This window comes from Lagenorhynchus albirostris, chromosome 2 (genome assembly GCF_949774975.1).
Source record: "Lagenorhynchus albirostris chromosome 2, mLagAlb1.1, whole genome shotgun sequence".
In the NCBI taxonomy this organism is placed as follows: domain Eukaryota; kingdom Metazoa; phylum Chordata; class Mammalia; order Artiodactyla; family Delphinidae; genus Lagenorhynchus; species Lagenorhynchus albirostris.
Window position 1 is genome coordinate 14,705,701 of NC_083096.1, and position 18,887 is coordinate 14,724,587.

An 18,887-nucleotide genomic window follows, 5' to 3' on the forward strand; every position below is an offset into this window, starting at 1 on the left:
CAGGAACAGGTGGGAAACTGAACATATACATTCACCTGGCCATTGTGTCAGATCTCAATAGGGGGACAGCTTAATGATAAAACGAAAAGTAAACTGGAGCCAGAGTCTCATAATATGGTATCCAAAATGTCCAGGATAAAATAAAAGTCACATGTCATACAAATAACCAGAAAAACTATGACTTGAATGAGAACAGAAAATCTACCAATACCAACACTGAGATAAATCAGATAGAAGAATTATCTGATAAGGATTTAAAAGCATAAAAATACTTCCACAAGAAATTGTGAATTCTTTCAAAGTGAATGAAGAAAGAAGAGAAAATCTCAGCAAAGTAATAGAAGTTATAATAAAAGATCCAAATGGAAATTTAAGAATTCTTTTTAAACAAAACTTTGAGACAATTAAAAAACTTGCTATATGGACTCAAGAGTAAAGTTAAGATGATGGAATAGAAACTGTGAACTTGAAGACAAATCAATGGTATTTACCTAAATTGAAACAAAAGAGAAAAAAAATATTAAAAGAAATAAAATGAAGCGAGCCTCAAGGATCTGTGGGACAATAACAAAGAGATAGTATCTCTATAATTAGAATTATAGAGGACAGTGACGTTGAAAATATATTGAAAGAAATGTTGTCTGCAAACACTGAAAAATGGCAAAAGACATAAACGTACAGATTCATAAGGCTGAGCAAACTCCCAATAATAGGATAATACCAAAGAAATTCATGCCAAGGAATTCAATATTAAACTTCTGAAAACAAAGCACAAAGAGAAACTCTTGAAAGTTGCCACAGGAAAATGATGCAAAACTTATAAGGGAATATCAATTCAAATTACAACAGGTTTCGCACCTGAAGGATGGAAGCCAGAAGGAGAGGCACAACATTTTTCAAGTAATGAAAGAAATTAACTCTCAATCACAAATTTTACATTCAGCAAAAATATCCTTTAGGAATGAAGGGAAAATCAACACATTCTCAGTTGAATGCAAACAGAGAATTCGTTTTCATCCAGCTCACTCTTAAAAGAGGGACTAAAGAAAGTCCTTTAAAGAGAAACAAAATGACAACAAAAGGTTTAGAATTTCAGGAAGAAAATAACATCAGAATGAGTAATATTAGGAGTAAATACATAAACTATCCTTATCATGAGTTTATTAAATAATATTTGATGGTCAAAGCAAAAACTTTAACACCATTTGATGTGGTGCTCAATGTATGGAGAGGAAACACTCAAGGCAATTATACTTAAAAAGCAGTGTAGGTAAAGGGACCGAAATGGAAGTAACGTTTCTACACTTCAACTGAAGTGACAAAACATCAATGTCAGTAGACTAAGTTAATTATATATACTGTAATACCTAAGCCGCTAAGAACGTTATACAAAAAGATACACCAGAAATGTTATAAAGATGGAATCCTAAAATGTGTTCAAGTAATCCACAGCAAGGTAAGAAAAGCGAAACAGAAAAACCAAAATCAGAAGAAACAGAGAACTAATGACAAAATTGCAGACATAAGTCTATCACATCATTAAGAAGCTTAGATGTAAATGGTCTAAATACACCAAATAAGTGACAGAGATTGGCAGAGTGGATTAAAATTAGATAGATACATAGATAATTGATATATATGCAGAATATAAATACATATATACAGAATATATATATATATATATATATAAAAAACACGCTATGCAGCAGCAGAATACACATTAATTTCAAGTGCTCACAGAACGTTCACCAAGAACGTGGGACCATTTTTTTAAAACTCAGCAAATTTTCAAGAACTGAAACCAAACAGTGTTTTTTCTGACCACAATAGATTCAAATTGGAGATCAATATCAGAAATATAATTTTGTTAAATCTTCAAAAGCTTGGAAACTAAACAACCTACTTGTAATTAATGCATTAGTCAAAGAAGTCTCAGCAAAAATAAAAAATACATAGAACTGAATAATAATAATGAAAATACAACATACTAAAATATTTGTGATACAGCTAAAGCAGTACAAAGAGGAATATTTACAACACTAAATTAAACATTAAGTTAAATTAACACTAAATCACAGCACTAAACCTACTGCTTGCTTTTAAGAAGAGAAAAGGTCTGGAAATATCAATCTAAGTTCTTACCTCAAGAAACCCCAGAAAGAGAGCAAAATAAGCGCAAATCAAGCAGACAGAAGGAAATAATAAATAAAGCAGAAATCAATGCAACTGAGGATAGCTGAACACTAGAGAAAAATCAAGGAAAAATGTGGTTTTTCAAAAATATCAATTAAATTATAAACTTTTGGCAAGACTAACAATTATAAGAGAGAAGACACGAATAATATCAATAATGAAGCAGGTGATATCACTTTAGATCCTATAGCCAGTAAAATGATAATAAGGGGTAATAAAAGATAAGATGAATAATATTAAAGTCACAAATTCAACATCTTAGAAGAAATAGACTAATTATCTGAAAACCACAAACTACCTAAAATCAACCAAGATAAAATAGACAATCTGAATTAAAGAAATTCAATTTAATTAAAAATCTCCAAATATGACATCTCCAAACAGCTTCACTAAACCTGGAGATGCCTACCAAACATTTAAGGAAGAATTAACGCTAATTTTACATAATCTATTTCAGAAAACAGAATAGGAGGGAACACTTCCCAACTCATTTTATGAGGATAGCATTAACCTAATACCAAAAGATAGTACGAGAAAGGAAAACTATGGATCAATACAGCTCATGAACATAGATGGAAAATTCCTCAGAGGAGTACTAGTAAATCAAATCAAGCAGCGTATAAAAGGAATCATCATGACCAAGTTGAATTTATTCCAGGTATGTAAAGTTGGTTAAACGTTTGAAAATCAATCAGTGTAACCAACCAGATTAACAGGCTAAAGAAGAAAAATCACATCAATTGATGTAAAAAAGGACTTTGACAAAATCCAACATTCATTATGATGAAAATTTTTAGTAAATTAGCAATAAAGGGAAATTTTCTCAACATGATGAAGAGCATCTACAGCTAACATTATACTTATTCATGAAAAACTGAATGTTTTCTCCCTAAGATCAGAAACAAAGCAAAGATGTTTGTCATTACCACTCTTACTCAACATAGTATTAGAAATTCTAGCTATTGCAACAAAGAAATAAAAATCACACAGACTGGAAAGAAAGAAACTGCTCCTAATTGCAGGCAACATGATTGTTTATGCAGAAAATCCCAACAAATTACAAAAGAACTTTCAGAACTAATAAGTTAGTTCAGCAAGGTTTTTAAATATAGGATCAAGCCCCCCCAAATCAGTAACATCTTCTGTATTATAACAAAAAACATGTGGGAACTAAAATTTAAAACCTATGACCAATTTCAATCACTCCAAAGAAAATTTAACACTTATGAATAAACTTAGCAAAACATGCACAGGATCTGTATGCTGAAAATTACAAAATACCAATAAAAGAAATCAAATATCTAAATTGTTCATGTATTGGAAGGTTCAGCATAGTTAAAAGATACCAATTCCCCCCAAGTTGATCTAGAGATGCAACGAAATTCCTAACAAGATCCCAACAAGACATTTGGTAGACACAGGTAAATTTATTCTAAAACTTATATGGAAAGGCACAGGCCCTGAAATATATTAAAAATATGAAATCCGTGGTGAAGTAAGGAACAGGTTGGGTGTGTTTATAAAAGGGAAATTTGAGGTAGCCTTATGGTAATAGAACTGTTCTTTATCTTGACTATGATGGAGCCACAAATCTACATATGTGATAAAACTGTACAGAACTACACACCAAAACAAGTCCAGAAAAATGGAAAGTCTAAATAAAGTGGTTGGATTGTATCAATGTCAGTATCCTGGTTGTGATATTATGCTATAGTTTTGCAAGATGTTACCCTTGGGTAAGGGCTACTTGGGATCTCTCCGTATTATCTCTCACAAATGTTTGCAAGTCGACAATTATCTCAAAAAAAGCTAATTAAAAATAAACAAAGAAGCACTATCTACACTGGACCTCTCCAAGTTTAGTGCTCCCTAGTTTTCAAAATTTCTTGGGTCTCACTTCTCTTTAATATTTATAAAAGCCTCTTCCCACAAACTTTGAGATGTTCTGTCTGAGACTGCTACAGGTATTTTAAGGGATTAAATAATAATGGTCACCATTTGTCCCAATGTGTATTCCCACAGAATTCATCTTATTTCCAGTTTACTGCTACCTCTCATTCAACCCAAACATTGAACCCAACTCTTTTATATACATTCCCTAAGGTACCAAACCCCTCAAAATAGCTACCTGTAATCGATTTTGGCCAAACAACTACAATAACACAATGGATTTGCATCCCAGAAAACAACAAACTTAACATTACATATTGTACATCCATAATCTAAACTTTCTCGGTCAACCCCACTACAGTGAAACTGGCAGGAGCTGAGTCTCCTCTTCCAGCCCTTCGTCTCTGGCTCTCCTCTCCTCCCCAATTGGAATGCCTTATGTCCTTTCCCTGCCCTTTCCTTTTTCCTTTCTTTCTTTTCTCCCTAGATTGAGAACCATGAACACAAATCATAAACAAGAGAATCCAACTAGTTTTCTACTTCTAGAATATGCAATGTTTTTCAGGGATTATCTCATGTAGTCTTTAGAAAGCAGAATGACTGCTTTTCCTGATATGAACACTTACAAAAAATATATATTGACATACATACACACATAATTATATATATATTATATATATATATCATTTTTTCTCTGCTGTAATTAAATAATTGGAAGATTAACAAATCTATTAAAGCCTTTCCATTCTTGGAAAAGTTTTTATAATTTGTTTTATTTTAACTGTTCTTTCTTTGGCTTAGAGATATCTAAACTGGTATCTTGAACATATGCTCTTATTATGCATCCAGAACAATACAGCTGCTTGGAATATTTTTGAACGTCGCATTTGAGAGAGAGAAATACCAAGGGAAAATATATGGGAAAAGAAAACTATTCAAGGCCATGTTTAAATAAAGTCATATTCTCTCTTCCATTACCAAGCAATACATACCATAGGCCAAATTCTGCCCTAGGTTATATGAGCGCTCTTCTTTTTGACTTTAGTGGGAATTGTTCATGTGTAACTGAAGGCTTCAGTTAGCCCCGTGGACACAAAAATGCCTACCCTCAAAAGAAGCAAAAATGATCTGTCTTATTTGGCTTTTAGATGAAAGTGATATAATATAAATGACAATTCCATTAGATAATATAGGTCTTAAAAAGCACTACCATCAAGTTTTAACCATTACAAATTTGAGAGAATTACCATAGTGGCATTGGCAAGACCAGAGATTGTTGAAACAAATAAGAAGACGTTGGAAAATACTTTCCTTTTTATCGCAGTTTTCAATTTTAGTAGTGTATGGAATAACTGTGCACTATAATATTTGTATATTTTCCTTTTGCATATATTGTACATTTTCTAGCTATTGGCTGAGAATCAACCATTTTCTAGCAGAAAAAAATTGCTAAGTTCTTCAAATATCGGTTTCTAAGTTTAAATGTTAATTTATCCATAGCTTGCTTTAGATTCTGATTAGAGGTTTTTCCAGAGGAAAGGTCTTACTTACTGAACTTAAATTTTTGCCATGAAATATTAGACTGATAACATTCAGACTTGTAAAGGGTAAACACTAGAATGAGAGGTGTGTTCATCTTTTTGCATACATCAGCTAGACAAACCTTTTCTTTTGGTGTGTGTGTGTATATATATATATGTATATATGTATATACATATATATACATGTATATATATAGTAATATATACTAATGGAGAATAATAGTTACGAAATAGATTGGATTAGGAGCAGGTGAAAAAACCTGGGTTGTCTGTCAGAGGGAGAAACAAAAACAAAAGACTTCATAGCTCTATGTAAAACTCTAAGCCACTTTTTCCAGCCTTTTTCATTTAACACATGATATATTTCTTTCTAAGAAACTCAGACCCTCTGAGGCTTACTAACATCTTTGGCTATTTTCATCTTCCAGGCATTGCTCACCTATTCCTGGTATGTAGAATTTCTTCCTTCCTCCTCTTCTCCACCTTAAAAGCCTATTTTTCCTTCAATAGTTAACTCAGATCCTACCTTCCTTATGCATCTTTCCTGACATACCTGAATTGGAATGAGTCATTTCCTGTCTTAAATTCTGATTATTTTATTTTGTTATACACTTTGTAATCCATCAAGGTAGGAAGGAGAACAAGAAATAATACTTGGGCCCCACCCCAGACCAATGAAGACACAATGGAGTGTGGGCATCTCAATATCTTTGAAAGTTTCTCAATGATGCTAGTGATCTCTAGAGTTGAGAATTATTGCTCTGAGCTGCAGTCTAGCTTGTAAGTACTAAATATCAAAATTCTGACTCTCTTCCAGTACTTCTCCTTGGGCAAATGAAACCATTAGTCATGCAATCATCCAAGCCAGAAATCTGGGATTTATCATCTCCCTTTACCTTAACCTCTACTTTCCTTCCATCAACAAGCCTTTTGATTTTAATTCCTGAATAGCTTTCAAAGCTGACCACTTCTCTTTGTATCTGCTATTGCCATCATGGTTCAAGGTATCTCACTTGGGCTCTGAGAGTAACCTAACAACACTTTTTTCTTGTCCTCATGCAAACTGTTCTCCTTCAGTGCAACCAACATGGTCCTTCTGAAAAGATAATCTGCTCAGGCCATACATTTTCCTTACTTCCCCCCACTTCCTCCCTCATCCCCTGTTCCCTGCATAAAGCATCTCAGTAGAGTTCTCTTGAAAACACTTTCACATGGCCAACAGTGATCTTTAAAACATAGCATCTTCCAATGGCTCTGGCTACATTTCACATGCTGCTACACTTTGGCTGCGACACTCCACCTCCACTGGCCTTTCAGTATCTCATATGCAACAAAGTCCCTTTTACAAAAAGGCATCTGCACTATTTGCTATGCATGGATGAAATGTTCTTCTCTACTCTGGTCACCTAGTTCAATCCTGTATGTTCTTTTGAATATATACTGTTATCAGTTAAATTCCGTCCCCCCACAAAAGACAGACTGAAGTCCTAACCCCCCATGTCTGTGACTATGACCTTATTTGGAAACAGAGTCTTCGTGGATATAATCAAGTTAAGGTGAAGTCATACTGATTAGTTGGATCCTAACCCAGTATAACTGGTGTCCTTACAGAAAGAGGAGACGCTGACACACACACACACAGGGGAGGAGATGGTCATGTGATATCGGAGGCAGAGAGGAGGCTGATGCATCTAAAAACTCAGGATTTCTGGCAAACACCGGAAGCTAGAAGAAGCAAGTGAGGCTACTCCTCTATAAGTTTTAGAAAGAGCATGGTCTTGCAGATACCTTAATTTCAGACTTCTGGCCTCCAGAACTGGGAGAGAATACATTGTTGTTATTTTAAGCTACTCAGCTGGTGAATTTTTAGGGCAGGCCTAGCAAACTAATACTCGTATCTAATACAATTTCTTCAAAGTAAGCTTCCCTCGACTTCAGAGATTTGATCAAATTGTCCTTCAGATGATCCCACAGAACATATCACAGTTATAATTCGGTTTTCCTTGGTGTGGTTGTCTGTCTTTTCCTTCCAATAGACTGTAAGCTCCATGACAGCAGACTATAAAGTACTTTATCAGACATTATTTTCTTTACATGTCATTTACAGTAGAAGCTAAATAGGCTGGGTTTATCTTTGTTCCCAATTGTCACAGGTATCTATCATTTCAAGGAGCTACATAATTTTCCGAGGGTTGTACAAATTTTAAGTAAAATATCAAGAATTAAACATTGTCTTTTGGCTAAATATTATAGTTTAAAGTCTCATGCAAAAATGTACAGAGAATAATTTTTACGTTTTTACTTGGAGGGTTTTACCTTTCTCCATAATCAAGTGGGAAGAATTCCCCCTTATTTTTAAGGTATACTTGCAAAAGGCTTGGTTCTATATGCCATGGACCAGGTGATCAGGGTGAGTTAAGTGGATTATTCTTTCTTTAATCCACTATAGTCTTTCCTGACTGTCATAAACCAAAAAGATATTGAGCAGAACTGTATATAAAATTATACCCTGTTATGTATTTAAGGCACCTGTATCCCTGAGAGATATGATTGTAAACTATATTGATTTGAATTATTTGTACAAATCATGTAAATATGTGAAGCATTACAACTATGTACAAAAATGTATGAAAATTCATTTATATTTTATTTACTTTACAAATATGTCTTGTTTCAGTTCTTGGTTTTTGTCAGGGGCAGTTCAGAGAACTTTGATAATTAACTACTTCTTCTGTCTTCAGTGACCTAGGTTCACAGCAATTTATTATTTTTTTAGGTAAAGGTCAGAGAAAATTGAGACTGTAAATTCCGGCAGATAATTTAACCTCTCTAAGGCTCCTTTTTTAATCCAGTTCACCTAGTCAGTGCTCAACAGTCACAGCTGTTATTATTATCATCACTTTCAGCTGTTTATTCTGAAAAGCTTTGTTAAATTCTATTGATCTTTACTTCATTTTGAATAACAAACTATTCCCCTAACTTGGGTGACATTCAGTCGGCTAGCTACAAACAGAAGGCTTTCATATACATGTAAATAGTTACAGGTTAAAGCAATGAAAATTATTAAAGGAACGATATGGATTGAGATTCTCTTGTGGTGGGAGTCGAGGTGATGCCCCCAGGAGAATGCCAGTTCACAGAGCTTCCTGAAATGAATGAGGAAGCTTCCATAAGGCTGTGAGGACGTTTTATGTTCCCTCAATCAATAGAGACATGGCAATACCTTTATAAAGCGTGCACATGGGCATACACTCCAGAGATTCACTGAGAGAGTTAGTTTAACTATTCTAACAAATGTTGGTTAAATTGCATTTTCTTTTTCTCCAGAACCATCAATAGTTTCCCTTTTTCAGATTGAATACATAAATCAAAGAACATTTTTCATGAACGAACTATGATTATGAAACTCCTATTCTTCATCTGTTGATCCCTAAAACTTTATTTACCCATGCATTTTTTTCCTTCACTGTATCAGATTAGAACTGCTCTTTTTCACTTTATTGTAGCTAGGACCATCTGTGGCTCTTGACTTGTCAGTGTATCGAGGAGCCCTCAAGAGCATAGATGATGTGAAAAACCCCACTGCTAAACTATTTCTTGCGTCCATACTTGGAGTATTTCATCAGCTTCTAATTATAGTACATAATTATTTGACTGCATTTTAGCATAATTACTAATGGGTTACTATACTAATGATTCTTTGATGCCACTTGTCCTATAAAATGTGTAGTACTACTTAAGGGAAAACAGTTTTCAGAGTTTCATAAAACTCTGAGGTTTTACTTTTAAATGATGTGCAACTAAATGTCAATATACTTCCAAGTTGTACTACCCACACGCCCTAACAAACTGTTGAAGTAAAATCCTTTCACATATTTTCAAAACTTTTTTTTAAAAAAAGAAAATCCGAAGAGGTCTCTTAAAATAACTATAACATGTGCTGATTCAATATGAAAACTAAGCTTTAAAAAAAATCTGCTAATGTTATCAGTGTTCCCCACTCGATAATAAAAAGTCTGAATTGATTTTTTTCCAGTTTTAGTACAAAATATATGACATAACGAATTTCAGCTTGATATAATTTGAAATAGCCAATATATTAAACTCCAAAGTGAAATTTAAATTGGCAATCATGTCAGGTTCAAGTCCCTGAATGAATATTAATTTAAAAACTAATCATTTTCCAACAGGTTGAAGCTTCGAAATGCTAGTTCTTGAATAAAAGCTGTTAGATCCATTACTGTAACATCAGGCATTTTTTGTTTAGGAAACTAGACCTCCAACATTTGGTATGTCTGGCTCTTCCTAGCATCTTTTTTTTTGCCCAGGGAGTTAATTATTTAAAACTCACTTCTTTTTCTGGATTTGGTAAATTAGAATTCTGATTTTACTGATGGAAAGCTGATACTGAGTGAACTGTCTGAGGTAAGGTGTAAGGTCAGATCGGTTAATTAATTTTATGTGACTGTGTCTTTCTAAGTTAAATTCTGAGCCAACTCCATGAGTAAAGATGTTTTATTTTTATATACACACACGTACAGACCTTGTAAATTCATTGATTGTGGCCATATTGGAGGATGAGTAAAAATATATGCATACACTACAGACTTGCAATTTTTAACTCGACTAAGCCAGATTATCTGTGTGTTCTAGCCTATGCCCAGCATTATGAAGTCCCTAACCTCAAAATCAAACAGAATTTGGATGCACTATATTATAAGGCAACAGAGAATAAGTTACATTTCATATTAAAATATGTTCTTTGCAGTTAACTAGTGAAAGAGTTACAAGCTGCATTTGTCCATATCTTGGCTATGAAATCTACCAAAAAAAATGTTTGTGTAAATACCAGATAGCAGGGGGAAGCAGAAAAAAGCACAAACCCGATCGTCAGTTGAGGACAAAGCTCTGTCACTTACCATCTCTGTCTAGACAACCCTACACAACTTAGAAGCTTTCCATACTTTCAAAGTCACTTACTTTTTAACGTAGAATTCTAGGAAGTCTGGTTTTGTTCATCTAGTCCTATCCTCTTACTACATAAGTAAGAAAACTGAGTCAAGTGTATTTGTTAAAACTACTGAGTAGCATTACTTGAGTCAGATTTCTCTACACCTCATCTCTTATTCTTCCCACTGCTTTTTGTATTAACTTCCAAGGAATGAGCACATTCTTTATTAAACATCTATGAGTTATTATAAATATTGTAATATCTCAAATGTACTCAGACTTGTTTCCAGTTTAAAGGCACCCTACGCAGAACTCCAATTTAAATAATTGCTCTTTCATTTTTATTTGAATGAATCCAGGTCTCTATAATGCTGGGTACCCCCAAATCTATCAATAAATGCCAGACGAATAAATAAGCGATCTGCACGGCTTTTCTAATGATTTAGGACTGTTTCATTCTGTAGTTTTAACGTAAAATGTAGAATGGGGGGGGGGAAACTTATGTAAATGTAAATAAATAAAAGAAGACCACGAATTGGATAGGACAAATTTTCTCTTGATAGTCCGTTATGAAATAAAGCAGTCTCATTAAATCATAAGTACTTTAACCTTTTCTTGAAAGAAGGGGAAGAGTTAAAGATTTATAAAGAAATTTTGCCTAGACTAGGAAGTGACTCACATTTGACATGTATTGAAATGATAATGTTGATTCCAATAGGCACGCTAAGAGCATCTGACTCCCAGGGGAGTAATTCAGTCATGGTTACCTCTTCACATTTGGAATTTTAAACTTTCTTTGTAAAGCTTTTAATGTACTACTGCCTGCCAAAACATGGCACATTTTCACGGATAAGGCAAAATAAAGGCAAGTAAAAAGCATTTTTTTCATCAGCGTTGATATAAAAATATGCGACAAATATAGCTATTCAACATCGTTTCAAGATTCCATTTCCTCAGTCTTCGGTGTTTTTTTTTTTGGCCACACGGCGGCACGCGGGATCTTAGTTCCCCAACAAGGGCTCAAACCTGCGTCTCCTGCAGTGGAAGCGCAGAGTCTTAACCGCTGGACCTCCAGGGAAGCCCCTCTGCAGTGGTTTCCATTTCCACTTTTTATATGGAAACGTCATAACACAATTCTGTTGGTCTGGTCAGTGGGTGGAATGGATAAGATATAGGACAAATTAGTCCCCTATCTGCTAACTACTGAACAAATGAGAGGCAAGCATGACACACTGAATCCATCATATGCTACAGATGTCAGACGTGACCTATCTTTTTGTCGGTCCTTTCAACCCTGGTGGCATGGAAACCTCTGCGTCCTGACAACCAAATTTTCTAAACTCATATCCTAATGAAAAGCAGAGTGGGGAGAGCGAAGGGTAAGCTGTGACAAAGCGAGAGAGAGGCATGGACATATATACACTACCAAACGTAAGGTAGATAGCTAGTGGGAAGCAGTCGCATAGCACAGGGAGATCAGCTCGGTGCTTTGTGACCACCTAGAGGGCTGGGATAGGGAAGGTGGGAGGGAGGGAGACGCAAGAGGGAAGAGATATGGGAACATATGTATATGTATAACTGATTCACTTTGTTATAAAGCAGTAACTAACACACCATTGTAAAGCAACTATACTCCAATAAAGATGTAAAAAAAAAAAAAGAAAAGCAGAGTAGATAAGTCTAACATGATGACTGAATATCACTGTGTCAATACCATCCTATGGAAATCAATCATTGCTAATTCTCTGCATTTCTATTTTAAATGTTCTTCCTTAGGCTTTTAATGCATTGCAGTGCACATACATGGCAGAATTTCATACTACCAGGCCAAACAAAGGTATGTTTCAAGTGTATTTACGTCCTCAATAACGGCAGCTATGCTGAAAGAGACCTTAAAATCCAAGTAACAATTTTCAAGACCTTCTAAGTGAGATAGGCTGGAACCTGGGACCCTTTGCTGCAGTGTTTACACCTGGACAAATGTTTCCTGGAGCAACAAAATATAAAGAAAGAAACTATAAGGGACTAAAAATAACTGCATGCATGTCCAGTTGGGGCAAATTATGGACAAGATACAAAAAGACAAAAAAAAACCCTGCCACTTCTGAAGAACCAGAGCAAAAGCAGGGGACCGAACATGCCCCCGGCACACAGCACCGCCAAAGGGGTGGGCAGAACACCTAAGCCACCACTGTGGCCCAACCCCTGGACACACCCCTACCCTACCCCATATAAGGAATCAGCTCCACCCCCTTCAGGGAGCGAGCAAGGGCATCTGTTACTTGCTTTTTCTCCCCGCTGCTGCAGCAGGGGCCCCAGTAAAGCCTTGCCTGAATCTCGTCTGGCCTCTTATCAATTTCTATTGATTAAGGAGGCCAAGAACCCCGGTAAGTAACATAAGGAAGTCTACCTGCTTCAGGGTGAGGGAAAAAATGTGAGAGATCAAAGATTATTTTCATAAAGTGCACGAGGGTACAACTGTCCTCTAGGGCAAATGGGGTTTGCATGGACCACATTTGAGCACACCTATGAGAGCATATACTGAGAACTACAGTACACAGTACCTCTGGTATAAAAGGCAAGGGTGACTTAAGCTGCACTGGACCATTCCAGAGCCCTAAAGAAACCAAAGAATAAACTGTCTCCATTCCTGACAACCATAAAATACCAACCATCTCACAGTTATCTCAGTCTTTAGCAGCTTCTAAGGCGAATACAAACTGTGGTTGACAACTGAAGTAATAATATAACACCTTTTGAGTGTCTGATGTGTGAAGTTCATTAGTTCTAAGGTCAACATTTTAACACAACAGCCGAATTGTATTCATATCATCAGATGCTATCCACCAAAAACCACTGTAAAAACCAGGCAGGGGTCTTAATACTGCCAAGACTAGTAAAATTAGAACTAGACTGCAAAAGAGCCCTTCCACATTTTTGAACAAAATAAAATACACTAAGCAAATAAAACAAACATTTCCTGAGGATACTACCCCAAATGGGATCGTCCTAACCTTCTGTGGGCATTTTCACAGTAATTTTGAGGGGGAAATTCTGGTATATCAAGAGATACATCATTAGGTCATTTAAATATCGTTTTTCTTTAGTTGTCATTTACACATAGTTGAAATCTAAAAGGTAGAGCTTCAAATCTGATGGGAAGATGCCATTTAAAGGAAAGAAAGGAAGATGGATCCCTGTGTTTAAACAAATGTTAAATATTTTTTATTTTACTCACCTGCACACTAAGATGAATCCATTTCTTCACAAGAATTCTCCCCAGTGTCATTACTTTCATTGGAGGCTGCAAACCATTTACTGTGCGGTAATAAAACATGGTCTCTTTCTCAGATATTGTAAGTTTGAACACAATCTGCCCATCCGCTGTCTTCTCTATAACACACCTTGGGAAGCAACCAGAAAAAAGGTCAGCCTCCAACCGAAAGAGAGGCTAAGCCATCACCCAGTGATGGTGGCGTAACTGACCCCAAACTCCACTCAAAGTGTCACAATGAATAAGTACCTGAATGTTATCAAATTCAGGGCAAGCTTTCTCTCAATTAAGAAGCCCTTTTATTTCAATAAAAAATAGAATTCTTATTTACAATATATTCCCCCAGAACCTCCACTCCCTTTATTGGAGACTCATGATGGGAGCTCAAGTGGTCGAATCATCCTGCAAAACCAACATGTAGCCTATTGGCTAATTAGTTCCTCTGCTATTTCTTTTATAGGAAGCAGCACAATACACCACATCTGGCTTGGGTATTGAGTCACCAGCGCAAATCTTTTTTTTCTTTTTTTTTTTAATGTAAAGAGAGGTTAGTGTCCATAGAAGGCTCTAAACCGCTAACCCTGAGGTCAGAATTGCTCTATTTAATTCTCATGATGAAATGGAGAATGGACGACTATAGCCTTTACTTTGCTCATCATCAACTAGCCAGAAGCCAAAGCCAGTGTCTGTAGCTCGCCATGACCACACGGCCCAACTGAGGCACTGAGATCATGGTAATGATCCTGGAGGAAAGGTCATCCAATCTTCTAAGAATACAGTGCAATATTTTGATAAAATAGAAGGATTTTCAGAAAAATTTTAGGTCTGTGTAGGGCCAGTTATCAAATTACTTTGTTTTAATCACTTCTATTCTGATCACAATGGCACTCTTTTCCCATCCCTTTAAATAGACATTTTTATTTTTCATGTCTTCTAATTTCTCTATTGATTTATGTTTAATATATTTTCTTTTATACTAATTATATCATTGCATGTGCCTAGCCACCCTGTACCCACTGAGCAGAAACAGATATGAACTTAAGCAACCCTTTCCTATTACATTTCAACCTAGCAACTCAACTTTTTAGCAGATGAGAGAAGAGCCCCCTGAGTAGATTACTCCTCCACATCTGCTATTTAAAGAGAAATATCATGGACAGTAGCCATCAACATCCCCCCCAAATAACTAGCTATTAAAGATATTCATCAGCCTGCATCTCACAGACAAGAACTCAAGAAGGCGGTACATCCCAGGGAGGAGAATTTTATCAAGTCCTAGAGGAGTCTGGGTTCCTTTCTTCACCTGGTTGCCTCCTACTCAGCATCTCCAGGATAATGCCTGATCCTAGAATCCTCCCTGCTCAAGGTTCGTAAGGGGCCTTCCCTTGAGCTCACTTACTGTGCTGCCTTGGTAACAACACCCATCCATCCGTCTTCCCATTTGATCATGAGTTTTCTGACAATAGCACCATAGCCTGGTTTATAGTAGAGCCTCAAAAAAATGAGTCAGTGATCTGAGTAGGAAGAATCGAAGAGGCAAAGGTAAGATTGGGCAAACCAAGAATTCTTGCTAAAGGTGTTTTTTTTGTTTTTTTTTTTTTTGTGGTAAGTGGGCCTCTCACTGTTGTGGCCTCTCCCGTCGCTCCGCGGCATGTGGGATCCTCCCAGATGGGGGCACGAACCCACGTCCCCTGCATCGGCAGGCGGACTCTCAACCACTGCGCCACCAGGGAAGCCCTAAAGGTGTTTTTAAAACTTTCCTTAAAGGGCACATTTTTTCACAAATCATTCCTTCTCACTTGCATTTATTCTTTTTGAGAATTGAGAGGTAACATGACCGGAGAACACTTACCAGTCACTATTTCACTGTCACTTTTTTACTCTATCTGTACATATATTTGGTGATAAAGTTATGAGGCCAAATATATATATTTTAAATAAGGCAAATAGGTTTAGTTGACATACAGATTTTATATAAAGTGGAAATACGATTTTATGGAAATTCTATTGTGATTGTTTTTAACCCTATGGAAATTCTATTGTGATTTTTTTTTAACCCTTTGGTAGGTGAATATTTCTAAGTCACTGGAATGAAAGAATTTCTCTCTATTCCCTGTCTCTAGGTCTTAAACAATCTAAGCAGAGTTTGCCTCTGTTCATTTCTCGAGTTAAATCTACAAGTTAGAATTTGACCATTACTCAAGGATGTATTTGCCACATGCAGGCTTATTTCCCCAAGCTTACTGAAAATGCATTTCTTAATATGTTATTGATTATCTTCCTTGCTATTTTGTTTGCTTGTAAACATACTAGCTTGGGTAGATAATGAATGTGAGAGGAAGGCAGGTAGCAAAATATTTAGGAACTGGATTTATTTTGCTCCTGAATAAACAATAATTGGATAATCCATGTCTTGTTTGTTTTACTTATCTAGTACAAACACCCTGAAATTCCCCCAATTCCGACAGGTATTTCAGTTTTGAGAATGGAAACGACCTTGATGCATGGAACTCTCAAAACCATATACCATGTGCTACTGCCTCTATAAATACTCCTCTGTCTTATTTATACAAAATGATACCAATGGAAGATGAATTTGGTAGAGACATATCCCTTGTAAAAAGCTTGGAAAAAAATATTTCATCCTAGCCGTATTTGTCAGAGACAATTTTTTAAAACTCTTTGCACGTTAGTTACATAAACTAAGTAGGTTGGATTTACTGACATTTCAAACAGTAAGAAAACAGGGTTTTCTTTCAGGGCACATACAGAAATAGGGGTAACGGTTTGTGACGATTTTCACTCCAAATAAAACAAGATGAAAATATGCCAACTTTCACTTGGCACATTAAAACTAAACACCAAAGATATTTAAGCCATATTTGCTTATGAAATTATAAGACTCTTCTGGTTTGTTTCATGAGTTTTTAGATATTTGGCCAACATCCTCATACAAAGAAAACTTCACAAGGAGAAGAGGCAAAAGCCCTACAGGAAGACGAAAGATGAGCAAACTATGCCTCAAAACTGTCCTACTCGTTCCAGTTTCCAGATTGTTTCTAAACACTTAGGGGAAACATTAGATACCAGCTTCAGAAACTATTACAGAATGAAAATCAGGTGATTACAGAAAATAACCAAAAATGTTAAGGAAGCCCCCCTCCGAACTCACTGAAGGCATTTCTACTGGGATGAATGGCATGAATGCTTGAGAAGCTTTTATGCTTCTCTGTATATTTCCTAACAGATGAAAAGGCCAGGAAGCGAAGGGCCAGAAGCGACCTCTTTTCAGAGATAGAGTGTCATTCATTTATTCAACTCATTATTGAGCATCTTCCAAGATGAGTTAAACAAACATCTCTTCCTGGGAAAATAAGGATGCAGACAACACAGTCCTTAGCCCTCAGAGAACTACATGCCTAATGAAAATTGTATACTCTAGTAATGGCAAATTGTTTATACAAACCTGGACCAAAACTTTGAAAATATCCATTATTTGTATTGCTAGTCCCCATGACTTAAAACTCACACTGAGCCTGGTTGAGCCTCTGAAAACTAAGACCAAAAGTTTAGCTAAACTGCTGGAAAAAAAAAAAAAAAAAAAGAGCCAGGTGTAAATATGTCTGCCTGCCATGAAATTATTTTAACACACTCTTCTCTGAGGGTTTACTTCATCCATGGAAAGGAGAAAAATACTTCGAACTTAGGAAAAATTATTTGGAATATAAAGTTGACCAGGAGAGCCTAATATAGGAGTAGGTCTTCAGTTGCATCAATTCCAAAGTGCCTTCATTTCTAGGTTGGAATTCAAGTTGCAATACCCTTGACTCTTACTGATTTTGCAGGACCCTAGGAAAGCTTACACTCCCTCTGCTACTTACATTACACCTTCTTGCTCGGGTTTCAACCACACAGCTAGAGTAAATGACGCCGCCAACCTGGCAGCAGGAGGAGAGGCAAAGCAACTCTGGTGATTTCCAAAAATGAAACTTGCAGAAGGGCCGTGGGCATCGGGACTCAGATCACGCCGGTCTACGGTGATGCAGCCGCTGAGGCCCGCTGAGAAGAGGTCAGTGTAGGTGGGGGGTGACGATCGGTAAGGACAATCCTGAATGCAGAACCGCTGGGGACAGACCCGAAGGCCTTCAGCTGCGGCAGAGCTCTGACAGAAGGTGCTTCGGGCTGGGAGTCCACACGTCGCTTGGGTTGGCACCACCGAAACCTTCTTGAAAGCTGCCACGTTCTCCAGCCTTGGGAAAAGGCCCTGCGAGTCAGCCCACGATATGGAAGCAAAATAAGTAAAGAGCCATGTTTTAGGGGTGGGAAACAAGAAGCCGAAGCCCAAAGAAAGTGCCAGGCAATTCATGTTTACACAAAAGCATTCTCCTTCCAATCAAGCGTTCCTAAATAAATAATCAGGCCGACGGCGCTGGCCAGCGACTCTTTAACACGGCGTGCTTTAAATAACATTGAGATAAATCCATTTTCGGCAAACCGCAGACGCCTTTTCACACTGGGGTAACACCGGAGGCCTCCTTAGTGATGGCGAAGACATGAGTAGCAGCTGGTGTCTGGGAATCAAAAGCAGAGAGTCAAGGAAGAGCTGTTACTGTTACATCTTTAAAACTTTCGGTGCATTCTAAGCAGGGGGATTCCGAGTCCCCAGGAAACATTATTAAACTTCTTAAAAACATTTTGAAGTACACCCTCTAGAGTAAAACACTCATTCTTTTGGTAACTCTCTTCATCGGGCAAATCAAGCACTCGAAAAGTCCACAGGACAACCAGTTGGACGTATACGTATGTGCACATACTTTTATCAATATATTTCCCCACACAGTAATTTCAGATTGCTACTCCACCTCAGGGAATTAGCACTAACCACTCTCCTTCACAAGGTAAAGAACTATATAGATTACCTTCACACACGCACGGGACGTTGTTAACGCAGAGCTAACTTGCAGATGTCCCGAATAAAGCTGGCAAAGCACTTTGGGCCTTTCCCCCCGCCTCATCGCAGCATGTGCGGCAACTTTAAG

At 36.7% G+C, this 18,887-nt stretch overlaps 1 protein-coding gene across 1 annotated transcript in view; it reads right to left on the reverse strand.

Moving 5' to 3' along the window:
- USH2A (usherin) overlaps positions 1-18,214 on the reverse strand; it is a 737,336-nt gene extending 719,122 nt beyond the window's left edge. The window contains exons 1-2 of the mRNA XM_060127145.1: positions 17,730-18,214; positions 13,813-13,978 (exon numbers count right to left, since the gene is read on the reverse strand). Of these exons, the coding sequence (XP_059983128.1) occupies positions 13,813-13,978; positions 17,730-18,214 (651 nt within the window). The remainder of the gene's footprint in view (positions 1-13,812; positions 13,979-17,729) is intronic.
- Positions 18,215-18,887: the final 673 nt, after the last annotated feature.